The sequence below is a fragment of the Leptodactylus fuscus genome, chromosome 1 (assembly GCF_031893055.1).
Source record: "Leptodactylus fuscus isolate aLepFus1 chromosome 1, aLepFus1.hap2, whole genome shotgun sequence".
Lineage (NCBI taxonomy): Eukaryota > Metazoa > Chordata > Amphibia > Anura > Leptodactylidae > Leptodactylus > Leptodactylus fuscus.
The window spans coordinates 355,504,477-355,529,277 of NC_134265.1; the positions used below are offsets into that span (position 1 = coordinate 355,504,477).

At 44.5% G+C, this 24,801-nt stretch overlaps 1 protein-coding gene across 1 annotated transcript in view; it reads left to right on the forward strand.

Annotated features, from left to right (window-relative positions):
- The window catches only part of LOC142184778 (vomeronasal type-2 receptor 26-like), a 34,029-nt gene extending 25,361 nt beyond the window's left edge, over positions 1–8,668 (forward strand). Inside the window, exons 6-7 of the mRNA XM_075259896.1 lie at positions 6,717–6,720; positions 7,770–8,668. Coding sequence (XP_075115997.1) covers positions 6,717–6,720; positions 7,770–8,668 — 903 coding nt within the window. The remainder of the gene's footprint in view (positions 1–6,716; positions 6,721–7,769) is intronic.
- Positions 8,669–24,801: the final 16,133 nt, after the last annotated feature.

Consider the following 24,801-nt stretch of genomic DNA (forward strand, 5'->3'; position numbering starts at 1 on the left):
GCCACCGACTTGTCTGGACCTAAGTGGGGATCATGAGACACAGTTGCCATCAAGGCAAGCTGTGGTCATGTGCGGTTTGCAGTAAGGGGGCAGTGCGCAATTGGAAGAGGAGTTGGTGGATGACGAGGCCACCGACCCCACATGGACAGGGGTGATGTCTAGGGGCTAAAGCAGTGTAGATGTAGAGGGAAGCTAAATCAACAAAAAACCTGGGTAGAAGCAAAGGCATAAACTGGGGTGATGTTTAGGGGTGAAAGCAGAGTAGATGTGGAGGGAAGCTAAGCAGCAAAAACAGTGGTTAGAAGCAAAGGCATGCAAAACTCTACCCTGTTGGAAGACTTATTCCTAGGTCTGGAACACGTTAATGGCCCCCCTGGACAAATTACTGCCACTCAGGGGCCTAGTGTCACCAGGAGGGACAAGTATAGGCGCATGTTGTGGGAATACCTGGCCGACACCAGCTCTGTCCTCTCCGATCCCTCTGTGCTCTACAGCCTAAACTTATTTTCTCATCTTTTTTTCTGAACTGCACATCTCTTGCCTGCTTCCTTTGGGATCTTAGAAATGGTGGTCCACTTCCACAGATGGTAACTTCAATAGACAGTGTAACGGGAGTAGCTGAGGGATCGCTGTCTTAACCACTTTTTGGCACAAAATTAACTTCCAAAGCCAAATATGGTGCAAGTATATGATGCAAGGACACCTACACACCTATCTCTGACACATTGGGGAGTTCACCCTCATGCGCCCTTTTGGCCTGCACCATCATGCGCCTCTTCCCAGCCACTCCACATTTCCCAAGCTTTTCATTGCAGGCAGAAGTACAATACAACCCACCCCCATGCCCAAGCCTGTAACAGCCTCATCGATAAACTGCTGGCCCTGGAGATGTTGGTGTTTGTTTATGCTTCTGGAGACCCAGGCCTTCCGTCAGCAGATGGCAGCTGGGGCACCTCCCTATGCTGGGCCTAGCCGTTACTACTTCTCTTGGTGTGCTGTCTCTGCCTTGCGCCTGCATGTGTCCCATAACATCAGTCGGGCCCAGAGCTCTGCGCTTTGCTGCAAGGTCCACTTGACCACCGACACATGGACAAGCGCCTGTGGTCAGGGATGCTGCAGTGCTTATCTTTAATGACAGGCAGGGTGAATGTGGTGGAGTCTGTTCCCCGGGTGCAAACTGGGGTGGCCTATCTCCTCTCCCAGGCCAAAATTCATGGCAGGAGTAGACTGAAACCCTACGAAGCTGCAACCTCCACCCCAGCTACTAGCGGAAAACACTGTAACACTGGCATGGGGAGATGTCAGCAGGCCGTGCTGAAACTGATCAGCTTGGGGGACAGACAGCACAGTGCCTCCGAGGTCAGGGATGCCATCCTGGCTGAGATGGCATTTTTTTTTCCCTGCTACACCTGGGGCCTGGCATTTTTGCGCCTGTGATAATGGCTGGAACCTGGTAGCAGATCTGGAGCTTGCCAGACTCAAACACGGTCCACGCATGGCCCACGTTTTCCAACTTGTTGGTGCCATGTTTCTTTGAAACCTACACCATTGTGCCTGATATACAGGTCAAAGTGGGGCCATTTTCGTAAGTGAGAACTAGCCTCTGCTAGGCAGAAAACATTCAGAGCACACTCCTCTCATCTTCGCACCGTTGGCTGGCGGAGGAAGACGAGGGGGTTGGAGTGGCATCTGATGTCCCTATCCCACACGAGGCTAGAGGGTGCACTTCAGTGCATCCCATTGCTTCACCACAAATGGTGTGAAGGGGAGTGGAAAATGGAGGAAATGGAGAGTGACCCTTACAGTTGGGGCCAGCAAAGGCATGCCAAGTAACACACTGGCACACATGGCTGACTTCATCTTGGGTTGCTTTTCAACACATATTTCACATCATGAAGAACAAATAATACTGGATTTTTTCAAGCCTCGAACCCCGGTCTAGGTCTAATGTCTGTTCCTTTCTTATATTAGGGGAGAGGGAAAAAAAATTACTTCAGTGATACGTTTAGCGTACATAGACTGACTATTAATGTGTATCCCACTTAGTGTTGTTAGGGTTACACACCGTCACAACCTGGCTAAAGCTTCTATAGCTGTTAATAAAGTCAACATAACTTTACGGTATCCAAAAAGACAGCTGGTACCGACAGAGAGCAAGACAAATGTCACCCAAAGCTGTGAGCTCTGAACACCCACAGTGACTTTGGCGTCATCATCATTATAAGGGAGCGGGTGGTAATAAATAACTTGGCAGTGCCTAAAACCCAAAAAGCTTATACAACTATATTTACATTAAGATACACAAATGAAACTTTTCAGTAGCATGTCATGAGACAAGCTGATAAGCTCTTCCTTTGTGCAGTGCTATTTGAAAGTTAAACGCTGCCTTTATTTTAATTCTGGAGAAGGTGCAGACATTAGATTTAGAACATGTTGTCTTCATTGTCCAAATCCTCTATATAGGTAACGTGTTTTTCGGGCCGAGCTGTCTGGGAACGAGCTGGTGCAGCACTGACAACCTGGGTGAATATAGCAAGAGCCTGAAATGTAGGGTGAATGAATCCCCAAATTATTTGTGGAATTCCCAGTGAGACAATGGCACTGTATACCAGTAGCAAAAATTGTGGGTGCACGTAACCCCCATATATTCTTTGAATTCCCAGTCAGACAATGGCACTGTATACCAGTAGTAAAAATTGTGGGTGCACATAACCCCAATATATTCTTTGAATTCCCAGTCAGACAATGGCACTGTATAGCAGTAGCAAAAATTGTGGGTGCACGTAACCCCCATATATTCTTTGAATTCCCAGTCAGACAATGGCACTATATACCAGTAGTAAAAATTGTGGGTGCACATAACCCCCATATATTCTTTGAATTCCCAGTGAGACAATGGAACTGTATAGCAGTAGCAAAAATTGTGGGTGCACGTAACCCCCATATATTCTTTGAATTCCCAGTCAGACAATGGCACTGTATACCAGTAGTAAAAATTGTGGGTGCACATAACCCCAATATATTCTTTGAATTCCCAGTGAGACAATGGCACTGTATAGCAGTAGCAAAAATTGTGGGTGCACATAACCCCCATATATTCTTTGAATTCACAGTCAGACAATGGCACTGTATACCAGTAGTAAAAATTGTGGGTGCACATAACCCCCATATATTCTTTGAATTCCCAGTGAGACAATGGCACTGTATACCAGTAGTAAAAATTGTGGGTGCACATAACCCCCATATATTCTTTGAATTCCCAGTCAGACAATGGCACTGTATACCAGTAGTAAAAATTGTGGGTGCACGTAACCCCAATATATTCTTTGAATTCCCAGTCAGACAATGGCACTGTATACCAGTATTAAAAATTGTGGGTGCACATAACCCCCATATATTCTTTGAATTCCCAGTCAGACAATGGCACTGTATACCAGTAGTAAAAATTGTGGGTGCACGTAACCCCAATATATTCTTTGAATTCCCAGTCAGACAATGGCACTGTATACCAGTATTAAAAATTGTGGGTGCACATAACCCCCATATATTCTTTGAATTCCCAGTCAGACAATGGCACTATATGGCAGTAGCAAAAATTGTGGGTGCACATAACCCCCATATATTCTTTGAATTCCCAGTCAGACAATGGCACTATATACCAGTAGTAAAAATTGTGGGTGCACGTAACCCCAATATATTCTTTGAATTCCCAGTCAGACAATGGCACTATATACCAGTAGTAAAAATTGTGGGTGCACATAACCCCCATATATTCTTTGAATTCCCAGTCAGACAATGGCACTATATACCAGTAGTAAAAATTGTGGGTGCACATAACCCCCATATATTCTTTGAATTCCCAGTCAGACAATGGCACTGTATACCAGTAGTAAAAATTGTGGGTGCACATAACCCCCATATATTCTTTGAATTCCCAGTCAGACAATGGCACTGTATACCAGTATTAAAAATTGTGGGTGCACATAACCCCCATATATTCTTTGAATTCCCAGTGAGACAATGGCACTGTATAGCAGTAGCAAAAATTGTGGGTGCACATAACCCCCATATATTCTTTGAATTCCCAGTCAGACAATGGCACTGTATACCAGTATTAAAAATAGTGGGTGCACATAACCCCAATATATTCTTTGAATTCCCAGTCAGACAATGGCACTGTATACCAGTATTAAAAATTGTGGGTGCACATAACCCCAATATATTCTTTGAATTCCCAGTGAGACAATGGCACTATATAGCAGTAGCAAAAATTGTGGGTGCACATAACCCCCATATATTCTTTGAATTCCCAGTCAGACAATGGCACTGTATACCAGTAGTAAAAATTGTGGGTGCACATAACCCCAATATATTCTTTGAATTCCCAGTCAGACAATGGCACTATATGGCAGTAGTAAAAATTGTGGGTGTATATAGCCCCAATTCTATTGCTAGGGGACTTGCAGGGTATTTCTGAGGTGAAGGTGGGGGGGCACACCGTTGGAACGGGGATTTGGGGTGTATATATGGGGTATACGGGAATACACTGTCAGTGTGTTCCATTCAGGATCCTGGGAAAGCTGGGTTGCGGCGATTGAGCCCGTCAGTGCCACGTTACACTGACAAGCTTCTCCCTGGAATTTAGCTCTTACAAGAGCTGTTGGTTGTCTTCTCCTTCCTATCCTAGCCTGTCCCTGCCTACCCAGAATCTAAGCCCTAGCTAGCTGGACGGAAACCTCCGTCCTCGGTGAATTGCAAGCTCAGAATGACGCGAACCTGGGCGTCGCTGTTCTTTTAAATTAGAGGTCACATGTTTTCGGCAGCCAATGGGTTTTGCCTACTTTTCTCAACGTCACCGGTGTCGTAGTTCCTGTCCCACCTACCCTGCGCTGTTATTGGAGCAAAAAAGGCGCCAGGGAAGGTGGGAGGGGAATCGAGTAATGGCGCACTTTACCACGCGGTGTTCGATTCGATTTGAACATGCCGAACAGCCTAATATCCGATCGAACATGAGTTCGATAGAACACTGTTCGCTCATCTCTATTAGTGACTAGTAGAGATGAGCGAGTACTGTTCGGATCAGCCAATCCGAACAGCACGCTCGCATAGAAATGAATGGATGTAGCCGGCACACGGGGGGTTAAGCGGCCGGCCGCCGTCAAAGCGGAAGTACCAGGTGCATCCATTCATTTCTATGGAGCGTGCTGTTCGGATTGGCTGATCCGAACAGTACTCGCTCATCTCTACTAGTCACTAATAGAGATGAGCGAACACTAAAATGTTCGAGGTTCGAAATTCGATTCGAACAGCCGCTCACTGTTCGAGTGTTCGAATGGGTTTCGAACCCCATTATAGTCTATGGGGAACATAAACTCGTTAAGGGGGAAACCCAAATTCGTGTCTGGAGGGTCACCAAGTCCACTATGACACCCCAGGAAATGATACCAACACCCTGGAATGACACTGGGACAGCAGGGGAAGCATGTCTGGGGGCATAAAAGTCACTTTATTTCATGGAAATCCCTGTCAGTTTGCGATTTTCGCAAGCTAACTTTTCCCCATAGAAATGCATTGGCCAGTGCTGATTGGCCAGAGTACGGAACTCGACCAATCAGCGCTGGCTCTGCTGGAGGAGGCGGAGTCTAAGATCGCTCCACACCAGTCTCCATTCAGGTCCGACCTTAGACTCCGCCTCCTCCGGCAGAGCCAGCGCTGATTGGCCGAAGGCTGGCCAATGCATTCCTATGCGAATGCAGACTTAGCAGTGCTGAGTCAGTTTTGCTCAACTACACATCTGATGCACACTCGGCACTGCTACATCAGATGTAGCAATCTGATGTAGCAGAGCCGAGGGTGCACTAGAACCCCTGTGCAAACTCAGTTCACGCTAATAGAATGCATTGGCCAGCGCTGATTGGCCAATGCATTCTATTAGCCCTACATCATTCTACATCAGAGCCGAGGGTGCGCTTGAACCCTTGTGCACCCTCGGCTCTGCTACATCAGAGCCGAGGGTGCGCTTGAACCCTTGTGCACACTCTGCTTCATCAAGCTAATAGAATGCATTGGCCAGCACTGATTGGCCAGAGTACGGAATTCGGCCAATCAGCGCTGGCCAATGCATCCCTATGGGAAAAAGTTTATCTCACAAAAATCACAATTACACACCCGATAGAGCCCCAAAAAGTTATTTTTAATAACATTCCCCCCTAAATAAAGGTTATCCCTAGCTATCCCTGCCTGTACAGCTATCCCTGTCTCATAGTCACAAAGTTCACATTCTCATATGACCCGGATTTGAAATCCACTATTCGTCTAAAATGGAGGTCACCTGATTTCGGCAGCCAATGACTTTTTCCAATTTTTTTCAATGCCCCCGGTGTCGTAGTTCCTGTCCCACCTCCCCTGCGCTGTTATTGGTGCAAAAAAGGCGCCAGGGAAGGTGGGAGGGGAATCGAATTTTGGCGCACTTTACCACGCGGTGTTCGATTCGATTCGAACATGGCGAACACCCTGATATCCGATCGAACATGTGTTCGATAGAACACTGTTCGCTCATCTCTAGTGACTAGCACTAAATCCGACAGCAGCCATTATAAAGGCAGTAATATTAAAGTTATCAAATACACAAGCTGAGAAGTTATTTTATTGAATTAACCCCCAAACTCTTGTTGACCATTTTATTGAGTATAAAAACTTGCTGGTCATTGATATAGTTCAGTAAGTCTGACCTAATCAGTAAGCAGATCTGCTAAAAGAGCAAACGAGGGAAAAACACATTATCCACTTCAGTACCGGGATAATTTTGTTTCAAGACACGTTTTGTTTTTTTTTTGTTTTTTTTTTTGTATGTGCGGGATTGAGGGCAATAACATTTTGATCATTTGCTTTATTCAACTCATTTCTGTGTCTTTTTTCGGTGACACATAGTGTTTTATTAATATATTGTTTTTATTTTTGCCTGTTTTTGAGTTTTTTTATAACTGGGAAAATAAAAACAAAATAGTAGGGAAAATTTGTCTGACTATTGTCTGTTTAATGTCTGTCTATCGTCTGTCTATCATCATCTGCCAGACCGTGTTCACTCCAGGGTGTTATTGCAGTTCAGAGTCCAGTAGGGCTCCGCAGTGTTTTTGTTTGTTTAGTTTTTTTAAATAAACCCTGCTGACCGCAACACTGCCTCTATCTATATATAAAATACATTTATTCTGTGCCGTAATCTGTGCTCCAGAGCCCTCTCCTATCATTCTGTAGTACTGCGGCTATTTTTGTGATTTTTCTTCTCTCACTATCTCTGTGCTGACTGCAGATATTGACGTTCTCCCTGATTCCTTCATCTCACAGGATAGCTTCACTCTCTGTACATAATCATATATGTTGTATATGAAATTTTCACTGTGACCCCTACAACCACCACTAATGATTGGCAGAGAGACTACCAGGTGATACCATAAGCCTAACTGGGTCATAGACCATGTGAACCTCCTTCTCTAGGCTCTTCTACAAAGTTACTATTGGTGGTGGCCATTTTGCAGAAGGCGAGATGAATCTTGATTACTTTTGTAGAATTCCTATTGAATCTGGCTCATTAAAACCAGTTCACCCGTCTCTACTGACTAGTAATGGTGTTTCAAGCTAGGACACAAGTTATACTAAAAATCCATCATTATTTTACATAACCTAAGCTATTGACTAGATAGAAGAACTAGAAATGAAGCCAGCATGTATCTATGACTCTTCTGATACCTTCATGTTTCCTTTTATTATAGACAGTGAATTCTGCTATAAATGCCCTGAAGATGAATGGCCTGATGAGAAGAAAGTGAAATGTGTCCCCAAAACACACGAGTTCCTGTCCTATGAGAAGGATATTCTGGTTTTGATATTTTCAGCATTGACTTCATTATTTTCTATTGTTACTTTATTCATATTGGGAATCTTTATTCATTACTGGGACACTCCCATCGTGAAGGCCAATAACCGGACTGTGAGCTTCATCCTTCTAGTCTCCATCTTGTTGAGCTTCCTCTGTGTCTTTTTGTTTCTTGGTTGTCCTTCAGATATCACCTGTTTGCTGAGACAAATGTTATTTGGCATCTTCTTCTCCATTAGTGTCTCTTCAGTTCTCGGGAAGACTATCACAGTCTGCATCGCCTTCAAAGCCACCAAACCTGGCAGTTCCTGGGTAAAGTGGGTCTCACTCAAAGTCTCTAATTATGTGGTTGTGACCTGTTCCTCAGTACAAATCCTGCTTTGTGTTTTATGGATGCTGGTGTCACCTCCTTATGTAGAATTTAACCATCTCTCTAATCCTGGGAAGATCGTCATTCAGTGTAATGAGGGCTCAGATCTCTGGTTCTACTCCATGTTGGGTTATATGGGGCTCCTGGCTGCTGTCAGCTTTCTTCTGGCTTTCATGGTGAGGACATTACCGGACAGTTTTAATGAGGCCAAGTATATCACCTTCAGCATGCTGCTGTTCTGTAGTGTCTGGATCGCCATGATCCCGGCTTATCTGAGCACCAGTGGGAAGTACATGGTGGCCGTGGAGATATTCGCCATATTGACCTCATGTGCTGGGGTCCTTGGTTGTATTTTTGTTCCTAAACTCTACATTATGATCTTTAGGCCTGAGTTAAATACCAGGAAAATTATTCTACAAAAATAAATCTTTAGGTTCCATTCACATTACGAAGTTTCAGCCGTGAACTTGGTCTGTGTGTTGGCCAGATTTACCAGCCTGAACATTATTGTCGGGAGAGGGACTCCTGGTATTATAGTTATCTATGCTGATGGGAGTCCCTACTACTCGATAACATACTGTCCTGTACCACACAGATAACATAACATAGATGTTATAGATATAATCTATATATAATATATAAATAAAACTATATGAGGCATCATCACCCGTGTCCTTCTATGAATTGATCCAAAGTGTCTGATAAAGTCATCATGTCTGGTGGGATTATTACTTGTAGATGTTGGGTAGTGACCTCACACCTGAGCTGTCAGTAAGTCACATCATCATTGATGAAAACCTATTATCCATTTCTACAGATTTACTTGATGGGTTAACTCTTTAGCTCTGGAAACTTCTGGTTTTCCACCACTATTTGCTGGTTATGGTATTTGCTACACGTGTTTAATCAAGTCATTTTCTTTGAGCTTACAACTTCTTGTTCCTGTCAAGTTATTATTTCTTGTGTAATGTTGTCTAACTCCGGAGGTTTGCTCTAGTTCTTGGCTCTTGTGCCCTGATTCTGCTCTCCCTGTAGGTCGGTTTAGTCTGCTTGGTTTGGTTTTCTTCTCTCTGGGTCCTAGTGCTCTCCTATGCTGTGTCTTAGGGACAGTATTGCAGATTTGGAATACTACATTCTCCCTGTGCTTGTGTGGGTTTCTTTTGGGTTCTCCGCTTTCCTTAGGTGAGCTTCACTTCCCCTTCTCAGTCCGATGACATCACATCCATTGGTCACATGACATTGCTGCAGCACAGTCCTATTCATATGAGTGTAGCTGAGCTGCTATGCCAAGTACGTCCGCTTTTAATGTGAGGAGCTGTTCTTATTAGGTAGTTAAAGGGATCCTATCATTAGAACCCTTTTTTTTCTAACACATAGGAATAGCCTTAAAAAAAAGTCTATTCTTCTTCTACCTTTAGATATAGTGCATGAGGACAGGGACGCTATATTTCACTGACAGCACACTGGCCGAATGTAGCTGAGGCTTGGACCGGGTCACAATCTGGGGCGGTCTACCTCATTTCCCCACCTAACATTCCTGGCAGGGGCTCTGAACCACCCTCCTCCTCCTCCGGCATCACATTGACCCCAGCTATCTGCTGGAAAGGCAGCAGTACTGGTGTGGGGAGATGTCAGCAGGCCTTGTTGAAGCTCATCAACTTGGGGGACAGACAGCACACTGCCTCTGAGGTGAGGGATGCCCTCCTCAATGAGATGGCAACATGGTTTTCTTTTTTTTTTTTTTAAATGTAGATTGTGAGCCCCACATAGAGCTCACAATGTACATTTTTCCCTATCAGTATGTCTTTTTTTGGAATATGGGATGGAAATCCATGCAAACACGGGGAGAACATACAAACTCCTTGAAGATGGTTTTTTGCCCTTGGTGGGATTTGAACACCAGGACTCCAGCGCTGCAAGGCTGCAGTGCTAACCACTGAGCCACCGTGTGGCCCCTGGCAACATGGTTTTCGCTGCTGCACCTGGGCCAAGGCATTGTCGTGTGTAATAATGGCCGGAACCTGGTAGCGGCTCTGGAGCTTGCCAACCTCCAACATGTTCCATGCCTGGCCCACGTGTTCAATTTAGTGGTGCAACGTTTTTTAAAAACGTAGCCAAATGTACCCGAGCTACTGGTGAAAGTGTGGCGCTTGTGCGCCCACTTTCGCAAGTCCACAGTAGCTGCTGCTAGCCTCCGAAGCCTCCAACAACGCCTCCATCTTCCAGAATACCAGCTGATGTGTGACATCCCCACATGCTGGAACTTGACATACCACATGTTGAGTAGAGTGTGTGAGCAGCAGAGACCCTTGATGGAGTACCATCTCCAAAACCCAAGGGTTCCTCAGAGTGAGCTCCCACAGTTTCTGCACCATGAGTGGCCATGGATGGCAGACTTATGCGAGATCTTACGTGTCTTTGAGGAGTTAACCATGAGGGTCAGCTGTGACGACGCACTCATGAGTGTCACAATCCCGCTCCTGTGTGTGATGCGAGAATCCCTCATCACCATCAGGGATAACGCATTGGACACTGAGGAGTCGGGCATAGGAGCAGAAACATCCCAGCAGGATAGTCAGGACACACTCCTGTCCGCTTCACAGCGTATATTGAGGGAGGAAGAGGAGGAGGAGGATGATGAAGTGGCAGATGTCATTGTCACACAGGAGGCTATCGGGGAAGTTCAGTGCGTCCCATTGCTGCAGCGCGGTTGGGGCAAAATGGAGGTGTAGGAGGAAGATGAGGAAATGGAGAGTGACCATTCTGGTGGGGGCAGCCAAGTCATGCCAAGTAACACTCTGGCACACATGGCTGAATACATGATAGGCCTAGTGTCACCAGGAGAGACAAGTATAGGCGCATGTTGTGGGAGTACCTGGCCGACCCCAGCCCTGTCCTCTCTGATCCCTCTGCGGTCTATACTTATTGGGTCTCCAAATTGGATTTGTGGCTCGAACTTGCGCTGTACGCATTAGAGGTCCATTCCTGCTCTGCCACCAGCGTTTTTTTGGAAAGGGTCTTTAGCGCAGCTGGTGGCATTTTTACAGATAAGTGTAGTCGGCTGTCAGCTGACAGTGCTGACCGGCTGATGCAGATCAAAATGAACAGCCTCCGGATAGACCGATCATTTTCATGTCCACCTGTGTCAAGCACCCCGACATGAAGTTTCATGTGTGTGCTCACCCTCTACAATTCCTCCTCCTCCTCCTCATGCACCATCAGCATTGCACAATTATGCTCCTACTAGGCTCAATCCACCCTGATTCCCCCAAACTCTGCTGGTTAGAGGCTCAACTCACTCCAAGGGCAAAAAACACTGCCGGTAAGAGGCTGAAGTCACCTAAAGGGCCTCAATCTCTGCTGGTAGCTCAGCTTAAGGGCCTGTAACTTAATTTTGAAGGGCTCACATTAAGGGCCATAAAAGTGAATTTTGGAAGGTCTTACCACATCACACACACACACACACACACACACACACACACACACACACACACACACACACACACACAATGACAGTTCAGGGTGGGTACTGTTGCATTTCCCATTGTCTATTCCATCTGTGGTTGTCATGGGTAACGTGATTTAAAGGGGTGCTTGTTAAGGTTTCATTAAAGTAAAATTTGGGTTTCTGTCCATATAATTGAGGAGTAAAGAAGGTTTCCAGGTATTTTCCTACTTTGATAGAGGTTTTTTGAGTGTGGAAAGTGTGTAGTTGTTAGGCTGTGATAGTGGGGTAATACAGGGACTTTGGTGTGTTAGATGCCCCCAGACATGCTTCCCCTGCTGTCCCAGTTACATTGCAGAGGTGTTGGCATCATTTGCTGAGGTGTGATAGTGGACTTGGTGACCCTCCTGAGTCAAATGGTGGCATCCCCTGAAATGAAGCATTTTCTCCACAGACTATATTTTACTGTTCGCTCATCTCCACTCCTCACCTATTAGGGCCACTGCCACACAAGGATAGTTACTCTGGGGCCCCACTGATATGTTGGGAGTGTTTTGCAGCACTGACTTGCTTTACAATCACATCATCTCTATAGCAATTACTTGAATTAGCGGTATTACGCCATATATGCCAGTCTTACCAGTGAGGTCTGTAACTGAGTGCAGTGATAACTGTGGCAGGGAAATACACAAAGACCAGCCAGAATCAGCATACAGCGCCCACCATACTGTGGCCCCTACATAATATGAGCCCTGCATAAAGGAGTGTATACAGGACAAGACAACAATATACCCTAATTACATTGTAACAAACGCCCCGCACATAAAGGTCCATGAAGGACTGAAATGTTTTGGCTCTGTTGATGTCTAAACTTATTCTCACCCACCAACCCACAGCCGTGTATGAACTGTTTTATTAGTTGATATATATATATTTTTTTTTCCATACATTCTTTTCTAGCGTTTGAATGATGAAACATTACAGAGACAATCAGGCTCACCAACTGGACTGGCCTGCCCAGAGCCCAGACTTGAACCACAAACTAAGGGGTACAGCAGCCTTCCAAAATCAGTGAAAAAACTTACTTGTCTTCTCCAAGCCGAATGGAATAAAATACCACTAGCCGTCATACAAGGACTTGGGGAAAGCCCCGGAGGGATGAGGCTGTAATTGCCGCTCGTGGAGGCTCTACCATCTATTAAATATGAATAAATGTTGTTTTTTTCTATTCTACCACAGGTGTCCAAATACGTATTGGTAGACAGTTTGGAAGTCCTTCATACAGTGGTACATTATACAGGATTGTCCCTACAGTGGTCCTCCAACAGTAGTCCCTATACAATATAATCCCCCATACAGTAATCCTTCATACAGTGGTACTTTATACAGTATTCCACATACAGTGGTCCCTATACATTGATCCCCCATATAATAATCCCCCATGCATTAATCCTTCATATAGTGGTAGTTTATACAGGATTGTCCATACAGTGGTCCCCCATATAGTAGTCCTTCATACACTGGTGCTCCATACAATGGTCCCCATACAATAGTCCTTCATACATTAGTATGGTACTTTATACAGTGGCCCCACATGCAATAGTCCACTATACAATAGTCCTTGATTCATAGACTGGCTCCCATACAGTAGCCCCCATACAATCGTCCTTTATACAGTTGTCCCCCATACAGTGGTACTTTATACAGTGATCCTTCATACACTGATCCCCCATACAATGGTGCACCATACAAGATTCCTTTATACAGTGGTACTTTACACAGAGGTCCCCATATAGTAGTCCTTTACACGCTGGTCTCCATACAATGGTGCACCATACACTAGTGCACACAATGGTTTCCAAAGTACTCAGTACTTACCCTCTGCTCTGGGTTCAGGAGCGCCTGGAACAAGAAGGTTTTGGAGGGGCCAGGACTAAAGTAACAAGGCTCCTTTCCCACAGTTATTAGGTCCCAGGCTTAATGTCACCAATAACCTACAAGTCAGACAGAGCTAGAGCCAGACATGGGCCAGACATCTGGCTGTATTTTTACCAATAAGACAAGCAGAACCAGGGAGAATCGGCCGCATTCCAACCTTGCAGGGCTGCTTTACTTATAGGGGAAAAAGAGCAGCTGCAGGAGGAGGAGAGCAAAGATGGCAAGGGAGTGGGAGGAGATATAATATTGGAAGCTCCGGGAAAGAATGGAGAAGCAGAAGGAGGTTTTTAGAGCAGAGGAGGAATGACAACATGGAGACATGGCAACTTACTCAGGAGTCACCCACGCAATAAGATAGCTCATCTAGTTAATGCTGCCTTTTTATACATCCCTACACCAGCGCTACCACCATAGCAGAAATTGGAACACAGGGATCAGTGCCTGCTGCACCTCTCCATCCTGCAATACAGAAGCTGTTGGCCTCAATATGGAACCAGGTAGCCCCATGACTTTGTTCAACATATGGCACTAGGTAGCCCCATCACTGGGCTCTACATATGGCACCAGATAGCCCCATCACTGGGCTCCACATATAGCACCACCCAGGCACCTTCACTGTGTTCTACATATGGCACCAGGTAGCCCTATCAGTTTTTCACATTTGGCACCAGGTAGTCCCATCACTGTGCTCCACTTATATCACCAGGTAACCCCATCACTGTGTTATACATATGGCACAAGGTATCCCCATCATTGTGCTCCACATATAGCACCAGGTAGTCCCTATCACTGTGCTCCACATATGACACTAGGTAGCCCCATCACTGTGCTCCTCATATGACACTAGGTAGCCCCATCACTGTGCTCCACAAATGACACCAGGTAGCCCCATTACTGTGCTCCACATATAGCTCCGTCCAGGCCCCTTCACTGTGTTTTACATATGGCACCAGGTAACCCCATCACTGTGTTATACATATCGCATAAGGTAGCTCCATCACTGTGTATCACATATAACACTAGGTAGTCCCATCAATGTGCTTCAGACATAACACCAGGAAGTCCCATCACTGTGCTCTACATATGGCACCAGATAGTCCCATCACGGTCCTCCACATTTGGCACCAGGTAGCCCCATCACTGTGTATCACATATGACACCAATTATCCCCATCACTGTGTTCCACATATAACTCCAGGTAATCCCTATCACTGTGTATCACATATGGCACCAGGTAGTCCCATCACTGTGCTTCAGATATAACACCAGGTAGCCTCATCACTGTGCTGTACATATGGCACCAGGTAATCCCTATCACTGTGTATCACATATGGCACCAGGTAGTCCCATCACTGTGCTTCAGATATAACACCAGGTAGCCTCATCACTGTGCTGTACATATGGCACCAGGTAATCCCTATCACTGTGTATCACATATGGCACCAGGTAGTCCCATCACTGTGCTTCAGATATAACACCAGGTAGCCTCATCACTGTGCTGTACATTTGGCACCATGTAATCCCCATCACTGTGTATCACATATGGCACCAGGCAGTCCCAATACTGTTTTTTCTTTATTTCATAAAGGAAGAGAAAGTTCTTCCTGCACAAAAAAACAAACAAAACAAAACAAAAAAAAAACTACTATAAAGAAAACTCTCATGCTGGAGAGGTGATGGGTGTAACTGCAGAGAGGTGTGGGAGTTCTCACATGATGCCACCCCCCACATCCTTCATTTAGCTACTACAGTATATCATGAGGCTCTGAGGCAGCGGTCGACATAATGAGATTCTGCAGCAGCTGAAGTTTGTATTATCAACATCTGTACCACCTGGTGTTATGTATGAGGTGGAGTTGCAGCAGTTAAGGAGAGCCCAATCAATAGTTTTACATCAGGCCCACTACTACACACCGCAGCACAATCCAGAAGTCCTGCACAAATGTCACACGTGGGTCACAATAGAATCTAACCATTTACTGTATAACTGTACACATTACATATATAAACACACACACACACACACCATATAAACATGTGCAATACATACAACATGGAGATTACATATACACACACTATAGACATGTACATGTGTAATACATACAATATGGAGATTACATACATATACACCATATAGACATGTACATGTGTAATACATACAATATGGATATCACATACATATACACACCATATAGACATGTACAAGTGTAGTACATACAATATGGATATCACATACATATACACACACCATATAGACATGTACATGTGTATTACATACAATATGGAGATTACATACATACATATACACACCATATGGACATGTACATGTGTAGTACATACAATATAGAGATAACATACATATACACCATATGGACATGTACATGTGTAATACATACAATATAGAGATAACATACATATACACCATATGGACATGTACATGTGTAATACATACAATATAGAGATAACATACATATACACCATATATACATGTACATGTGTAATACATACAATATAGAGATAACATACATATACACCATATAGACATGTACATGTGTAATACATACAATACGGAGATTACATGTGTATATACAGAGGTGCACATGACATATACAGATGTAACAGATATAACCCAACCTTCTGCTGCAGCAATGTGACATCTTATCACCAAAGTCATCAACATCCCAAGAAAAGTCATTGGCAAACCATTTCATGTGTACAAGTTCCCTTACTTTGTAATGCAGGATATCTAGAGGACACACTGTGCACCTTGTGCAGGTACCCGTCACCCCTCATGTTCTCATCCCTGCAGACAGTTTCCCGGCCCGCTCCTTCATTGTCTGTGCTGGTGAGCTGTACCATATTACAGCAGAGGGAAGCTTACCCCGTCAGTATGTGTCATCAGAGAGGAGCGGGGCGGGGGGACTACTAATATAGCAGAGCCAAGGAAGCAGCCAGAGATTCTTAGCCAATAATGGGTTAATATACCATGTGGGAAGAAAAGGGGTGTTATAGTAAGTGTGGACACTAATGGGGTCACTATATGATGTGGGGGACAATAATGGGATCATTATATTATGTGAGGAACAGTAATGGTGTCAATATATCATGTGGGGGAAAGTAATAGAGGTGATTATACAGCGCCTTGCGAAATTATTCAGCCCCTTGAACTTTTGCCACATTTCAGGCTTCAAACATAAATATATAAAATTTTAATTTTGGGGGGGAGAATCAACAAGTGGGACACAATTGTGAAGTGGAACAAAATTTATTGGATATTTTAAACTTTTTTTAACAAATAAAAAACTGAAAAGTGGGGCGTGCAATATTATTCGTCCCCTTTACTTTCAGTGCAGCAAACTCACTCGGTTCAGTTCAGTTCAGATCTTTGGATGATACAATGTTGTCCTAAATGACTGATGATGATAAATAGAATCCACCATTGTGTAACCAAGTCTCTGTATAAATGCACCTGCTCTGTGATAGGCTCAGGGTCTGTTTAAAGCTCAGAAAGCATCATGAAGACCAAGGAACACACCAGACAGGTCCGGGATACTGTTGTAGAGAAGTTTATAGCTGGATTTCAATACAAAAAGATTTCCCAAGCTTTAAACATCCCAAGGAGCTCTGTGCAAGCAATCATATTGAAATGGAAGAAGTCTCAGACCACTGTAAATCTACTAAGACCCGGCTGTCCCTCTAAACTTTCATCTCAAACAAGGAGAAGACCGATCAGAGATGCAGCCAAGAGGCCCATGATCACACGGGATGAACTGCAGAGATCTACAGCTGAGGTGGGAGAGTCTGTCCATAGGACAACAATCAGTCGGACACTGCACAAATCTGGCCTTAGAGTGGCAAGAAGAAAGCCATTTCTCAAAGATATCTATAAAAAGTCTTCTTTAAAGTTTGCCACAAGCCACATGTGGAAGAAGGTGCTCTGGTCAGTTGAAACCAAAATCCAACTTTTTGGCCACAATGCAAAACGATATGTTTGGTGTAAAAGCAACACAGCTCATCACCCTGAACACACCATCCGCACTGTCAAACATGGTGTTGGCAGCATCATGGTTTGGGCCGGTGTTAGGATCGGGTCTCGCAGGTATCTGTCCCAGCGCACAGCGCCACCTGCGGGTCAATCTGACTCTCGCTCTCGGCCTCATGCAGTGAGGCGACTGGAGTCTAAGTCCAGTTTTTCCCCTACTGAGCGTGCTCGTACATTTTGGAGCCGCTCAGAGGCTAAGCCCCATTTTGGCCATACTAAGCATGATCGGTGAGGTCATGGCCACCGCCCCTGTTGGGCGGGAACTTGCCTTTATATAGTGTGAGCCGCCAGGTGCTCACACTTTGACTGAAATTGGTTAATGACAGTAGTTCAGGGCTGGGTTCCAGCATTCAGCCTCAATCTGGCACTGTAAGTAAAGACCTGTAAAATCCTGAACTGTCAGCTCTACATTAGGGCTTGGAGCAGTGGTCTCTGTTCCAGCCTGTAGCGCCACCAGCAGGTTTGGTCTCTGAGTTAGCCTATTTAAAACTGTCTACTTCTTTTGTAACTCCTAGCTTAGGCGGAGCATGTTCTGTTGCTGACCTGGGGTGACGAATAACCCTTGGCAGCCTTGCTGTTTCAGCAGTACACAGGTGCTCCTTTCCAGTGAGGTTAACTGGCAAGGTGTTGTTGCAGCCTGTTCACATTAAGTACCGCGCCACATCACTGCCAGTGCAGTTTAACTGGTTGTGCGCTGTTCAGAAATACAGCCGCCCATCTGGGCCTGTGGACCTCACTGCAGTGTCTTGCAGACCAGTGGTTCTGTAGTTTAAAAATATTATTTTATATATATACACAGAACCGTAACAGCTGGCTTTTCTTCAGCAGAGACAGAGAAGATGGCTAAAATTGATGGGAAGATGGATGGAGCCAAATACAGGACCATTCTGGAAGAAAACCTGTTGGAGTCCGCAAAAGACCTGGGACTGGGACGGAGATTTATATTCCAACAAGACAATTATCCAAACCATAGAGCCAAATCTACAATGGATTGGTTCACAAATAAACGTATCCAGGTGTTAGAATGGCCAAGTCACAGTCCAGACCTGAATCCAATCGAGAATCTGTGGAAAGAGCTGTGGCTGCTTCCGTGGCTGAGGTCATTAGCAAGATTTGTAACACGTGATTGGAGGTATGGTTTTCAAAGGTATAGATGACATGCAGTTTCATTTGAGTAACAGCAGACATACAAAGAGCTATGAATAACAGACCAAGAGGGTCTCGAAACGCGTCAGCGGTCATGCGGCACTGACAGTGGTTTTTATTTGTTGTCTTTTTTGGTGTTTATGTTTTTCTAAACTTTTTCTATGGATTGTGTACCATTGTCGTTTTAAATGGACTTAATTAAAAAATGAAGTTTTAAGATACTGGACAAGAGTTGCGGATCCATTCTTCACTTCTCTGTGGAAAGTGAGATTATCTGTTGACGATCACTTCTATAGCTCTAGTAAAGGTTTCAGTGTGCGGTGGATGTTAAAGATACACTGATTCGATATACACAACTATTTTAGCAGTCGGCAGTGAGAGATACTGTTTACTCTGCCTGCTAATTAAGCTATTTTTAATTATGCATCGATATGCACCCTAGTAGCGGTTGTGATATTTCTAACACATCCGACTCTAGAGTGGAAACAAGCCAGTGGAGGTATAGTTTTTTCTTACATTATCTTCTTTATACGTTTAGGGAGCTGTACTCCTTTTTACTTTTTGTGATAATAAAGGGTTTATTTTTTTATTTTTAACCCCTTATTGGTGATTCACCATCACAATTTTTTGATAATTCTTGTCTACACAGCTTGGAGTCCACAATTTAAGCACATGATTCTCTGAAAAAATGTAACCTAAAAAAAAAATATATCCTATTAATATTATAAATGTGAAAGTTTGTGAGTTTGTGGGTTTGTGGGTTTGTGTGTTTGGATGTTTGCATGTTCGGATGTTTGTTCCTCAATCACGGAAAAACCGCTCCACCGATTTGGCTGAAATTTTCCACAAACATAGTTAATACACCCGATTAAATAATCGGCTACTTTTCGTCACAATAGCTTACATATGTTTGTGCCAGGACCCCCACAAAACCCAAACTCACACCACCATCTCTGCAATCTCACAGACTTTGGACCATAGCAAGCCACAAAATTCATATTGCCCTCTCCAGCCTCGCCCCTAACCCCACACAATCTCATATACATAGACTTTACCACTTTGCCCCTCACCTTACCGATTCTCCAGGAGGCACTCTTTAACGCTCCGGAGCAGCCATGTTTGCCAACCCCCACCGCTCTGACAATCCGCGACACCGCCCACCCATGTCAATACCCCTAGGCGGTCTAATAAATGCAAAAAAAAAGTTTAAAAAAAGTAAAAAAATATTAAAAACAAAAAAAAAAAAGGATTACAAATTCAAATCACCCCCCTTTCCCTAGAACACATATAAAAGTAGTTAAAAACTGTGAAACACATACATGTTAGGTATCCCCGCGTCCAAAATCACCCGCTCTACAAAGCTATACAAATATTTTTCCTGTTCGGTAAACGCCGTAGCGGGAAAAATGGTCAAAAGTGCCAAACCGCCGTTTTTTCACTGTTTTGATTCTGATAAAAATTTGAATAAAAAGTGATCAAAGCAATAACATTTCCCGAAAATGGTAGAACTACAAAGTACACCCAGTCCCGCAAAAAAAAGATGCCTATGCATCCCCGTACACGCACGTATAAAAAAGTTACGGCTGTCGGAATATGGCGACTTTTCAAAAAAATTTTTTTTAACAGTTTTGGATTTGTTTTTAAGGGGTCAAAATGTAGCTAAAACCATATAAATTTGGTATCCCCGGAATCGTAACGAAACACAGAATACAGGGGACATGTCATTTTGGTTGCACAGTGAACGCTGTAAAACCAAAGCCCGTAAGAATGTCGCAGAAATGCATTTTTTCTGGAAATCCACCCCATTTTGAATTTTTTCCCTGCTTCCCAGTACATTATATAGAATAATTAATGGTGGCATCATGAAGAAAAATTTGTCCCGCAAAAATTAAGACCTCATATGGCTCTGGGAGCGGAGAAATAAAAAAGTTATGGGGTTTAGAAGGAGGGGAGTCAAAAACGAAAATCAAAAAATGCCATCGGCGGGAAAGGGTTAACTTCAAATACTTCTGTCCCAAAGTCACTATGTAAAGTTTCTCACAACACCGATATATAGCAGCTCAAATACAAAGTAACTGCAACACAAAAATCTCACGTATTCTGTGAATTTCAGCAAAAACAAGATACAAAGTTACATTTCATATCCCATACCTTATACACAGTACGAAAACCTTACCCGCGCCTGTATATACCCACTGCTACAATCACCGCAGACGAAGTCGCGGGTACCAGCTAGTATATATATATATATATATATATATATATATATTTGCAGGAGGAGCTACAGAAAATCGATAAGACATTTTGTAACAACATCGATTTCTTTATAATGCCAATGGTGTGTTATAGCCCTTCTCAATCCAGGACTCGTTCATCTTTATAAAACTCAGGCGATGGACATTGTCAGCAGAGAGTCTTGTCCGAAGCTCTGTCACAACACCACCTGCAGTGCTGAACAGACGTTCAGAAAAGACACTAGCTGCAGGACAGAAATGTAACACCAGGGCATACTGGGCAAGTTCAGGCCACATTTCCATCTTTGACACCCAGTACTCCAGCAGGAAAGACTCTTGTGGTAAGATGTCTATGTGCGTTTTCATATAGTCTTGCACCTGTAACATAAAATGCTGTCTCCAGTCTGATACCTCTACATTTAATGTTGGTGTAGTAGGCCTCAACAAAGACAGCCAAGCACTAGCCATTATGCCCACACTTCCCTTGCAACGGGCTGTGCTTCTGTCTCTGGGACCACCATGGCGTTGTGAAAGTGGTGCAGGAGTTGGAGATGATCTTGACTCACTGCTTTCCGTAGGAAATGTGTCCATTAAGTCGTCCAACATTGTTTGATGGTACATATCGATATCCCTATAAGCCTGTGGTGTGATGGAAATGAAGCCCGGAACTTTATCTCTGAAGCGAGGATCAAGTAGGGTTGCCACCCAGTATTCAGGATCTGCAAGCACATTTCTAACACGTTTATCTTCCAGAAGACAATTAAGCATGAAATGACACATGTGTGCTAATGTACCTGATGGCGATTCATGACTGTCCAACTCATCTAAGCTGCCTATAGTCTCTTCTGCATCCCCCCATCCACGCACAATGCCTGTTGACTGGGACTGCTGGAATGGCTCCTCCACAGTGACATCAATCTCCTGATCCAAATTCTCCTCCTCCTCCTCCTCCTCCTCCTCTTCTGAATAAGTACCCACAGAGGCTATTGGAGTCTGTGACCCAGCCTACGACCATTGCCTGATCCGTCCAGCCCTGGAGTTATGGTGGCCGTGGTGGTCTTCCAAATCCTGGCTGTCTTCCAAGAAAATATCCTCTTCCTCCTCTGTTGAACATACCTGATCCCTCAAAGTTATGAGGCTGTCCTTCAATGGGCACAAAAGTGGCACAGTCATACTGACGCTGGTGTTGTTTGTGCTGACCACTTTTGTGCAGTATTCCAGACACTGAAGAACCAAACAGACGTCATGCAGCTGTGCCCACTCCACAGCCATAAGATGGAGGTTTATTATTATTATTATTATTATTATTATTATTATTATTATTATTATTATTTATTTATATAGCACCATTACTCCCATGGTGCTTTACATTTGGGGGTTACATACAATACACAGAATATACAGGTAGATATAACACTAACAGTGACCGACTGGCACAGTGGGGTAGAGGGCCCTGCCCGCGAGGGCTTACAATCTATGAGGGAAGGGGGGTAGAGACAGAAGGAGAGGGGGAGACTGTACAGATGGCGGTGCGGTGATAGTGTTATTGGAGGTTGTAGGCCTTCCTGAATAGGGGAGTCTTCAGGGCCTTCTTGAATCCTGTGATTGTGGGGGTCAGTCTTATGTGTTGTGGTAAGGAGTTCCAGAGTATGGGGGATGCACAAGAGAAATCTTGGAGACGGTTGTGTGAGGAGTGGATGAGAGCAGAGCGGAGTAAGAGGTCATAGGAGGATCTCAGGTTATGTGTGGGCAGGTAGCAGGAGATTAGTTCAGAGATAGATGGAGGGGACAGGTTGTGGATGGCTTTGTATGTTAGCGTTAGTAGCTTGAACTCAATTCGCTGGGCTATGGGTAGCCAGTGGAGGGACTGGCAGAGGGGAGCAGCCGATGAAGATTAGGGAGTGAGGTGGATTAAGCGAGCAGTGCAGTTTAAGGTGGACTGGAGGGGGGCGAGGGTGTTTGCTGGGAGTCCATGGAGAAGGGTGTTGCAGTAGTCTAGGCGGGAGATTATGAGGGCCTGGACGAGCATCTTGGTAGTTTCATGGGTGAGGAAGGGGCAAATTCGGTGGATGTTCTTGAGCTGGAGGCGGCAGGAGGTGTTGAGGGCTTGAATATGTGGCTTGAAGGATAGGTTAGAGTCCAGGGTTACCCCAAGACATTGGGCCTGTGAGACAGGAGTAATTGTGGTTCCATTGACTTTGATAGATGGGTCAGGTGGAGGGGCCATACAGGATGGGCTGAAGATGATAAACTCTGTTTTCTCCATGTTGAGTTTGAGAAAGCGGGAGGAGAGGAAGGAGGCTATGGCCGCTAAATAATCTGGAATTCTGGCCAGCAGGGAGGTAATGCCTGGTCCAGAGATGTAGATATGGGTGTCATCGGCATAGCAGTGGTACTGAAAGCCATGAGATTCTATGAGTTGGCCCAGGCCAAGGGTGTAGATGGAGAACAGGAGGGGTCCTAGGACGGAGCCCTGGGGGACACCTACAGAGAGAGGGCGAGGTGAGGAGGTGGTGTGCGAGTGGGAGACACTGAATGTGCGGTCGGTGAGGTATGAGGAGATCCAGGATTGGGCCAGGTCTGAGATACCAAGGGATGAGAGAATTTCTAACAGGAGGGAGTGGTCAACTGTGTCAAAGGCAGAGGAGAGGTCGAGAAGGAGTAGGACGGAGTAATGGCACTTGGCTTTGGCGGTTAGCAGGTCATTAGTGACTTTTGTTAGGGCAGTTTCAGTGGAGTGCCGGGGTCTGAAGCCTGACTGAAGTCTGTTAAAGAGCAGGTTGGATGAGAAATAGGAGGAGAGTTCTGAGTGGACATGCTGCTCAAGCAGTTTTGAGGCGTACGGGAGCAGAGAGATGGGGCGATAGTTGGCAGGAGAGGACGGGTCGAGGGACGGTTCTTAAGTATCGGAGGTTTACCGGGGGAACATTTGTACATCGGACCCCTCTCGTCATCAAAAGAACTATTACTGCTGGCTTCTTTTCGACAAACTTCTGCAACATATTCAATGTCGAATTCCACCTGGTGGGGACATCACATATGAGCCTGTGAATGAGTAAGCGGTGTTTGCGCTGAAACTGAGCCATGAGAGATGAAGCTACCTTGGACCGTCAAACTATGAGGGGTCAAAACAGTTATTTAGGGATAGCGTTTAACCATGCTGACTCATTGTATTACCCATGAGCTGAAGTTAATATCTTTGAGTGGTAGTTAATTAGCTCAAACATAGCAGCGATCTAGCAGTCAGGATTCCTGTTCTGATCATTTTTATATGATTCCTGTATAATGTAACTCTGCTAACCGTATTTTTGAATTTATATGCGCTGTAACACTTTATCTGCTGAACAAACTTTTTAAAACTTTGTGGTTTTGCCCGTGCTTAATTTATATACACCCATTAGCTATAAATTGCATAAATTGCTAAGGGTTTTAGCATCTACCATAAAAATATAATGTAGAGGCGCCTCATAAAACATGTTCCGGCAAGCCTCTACCACAATAATATAGTGAGGTGAATGTTTAGACATGCCCCAGACACGTCTGTGTGACTGTATAGCTAGTCAGGCGCATGCTCTTAATATGTGATGTGAGAGACGTATCATGTACATGTTCATTATAATCATCGTACCACACCTAACTATACACCCCTACACCCTGATGTAATACAGCCAGAGCCATCTGATGTCGCTAAAAAGGAGAAGGTTAGTGTCTTTACAATAACCACCATATAATAGAATGTAATGCTAGTTATGA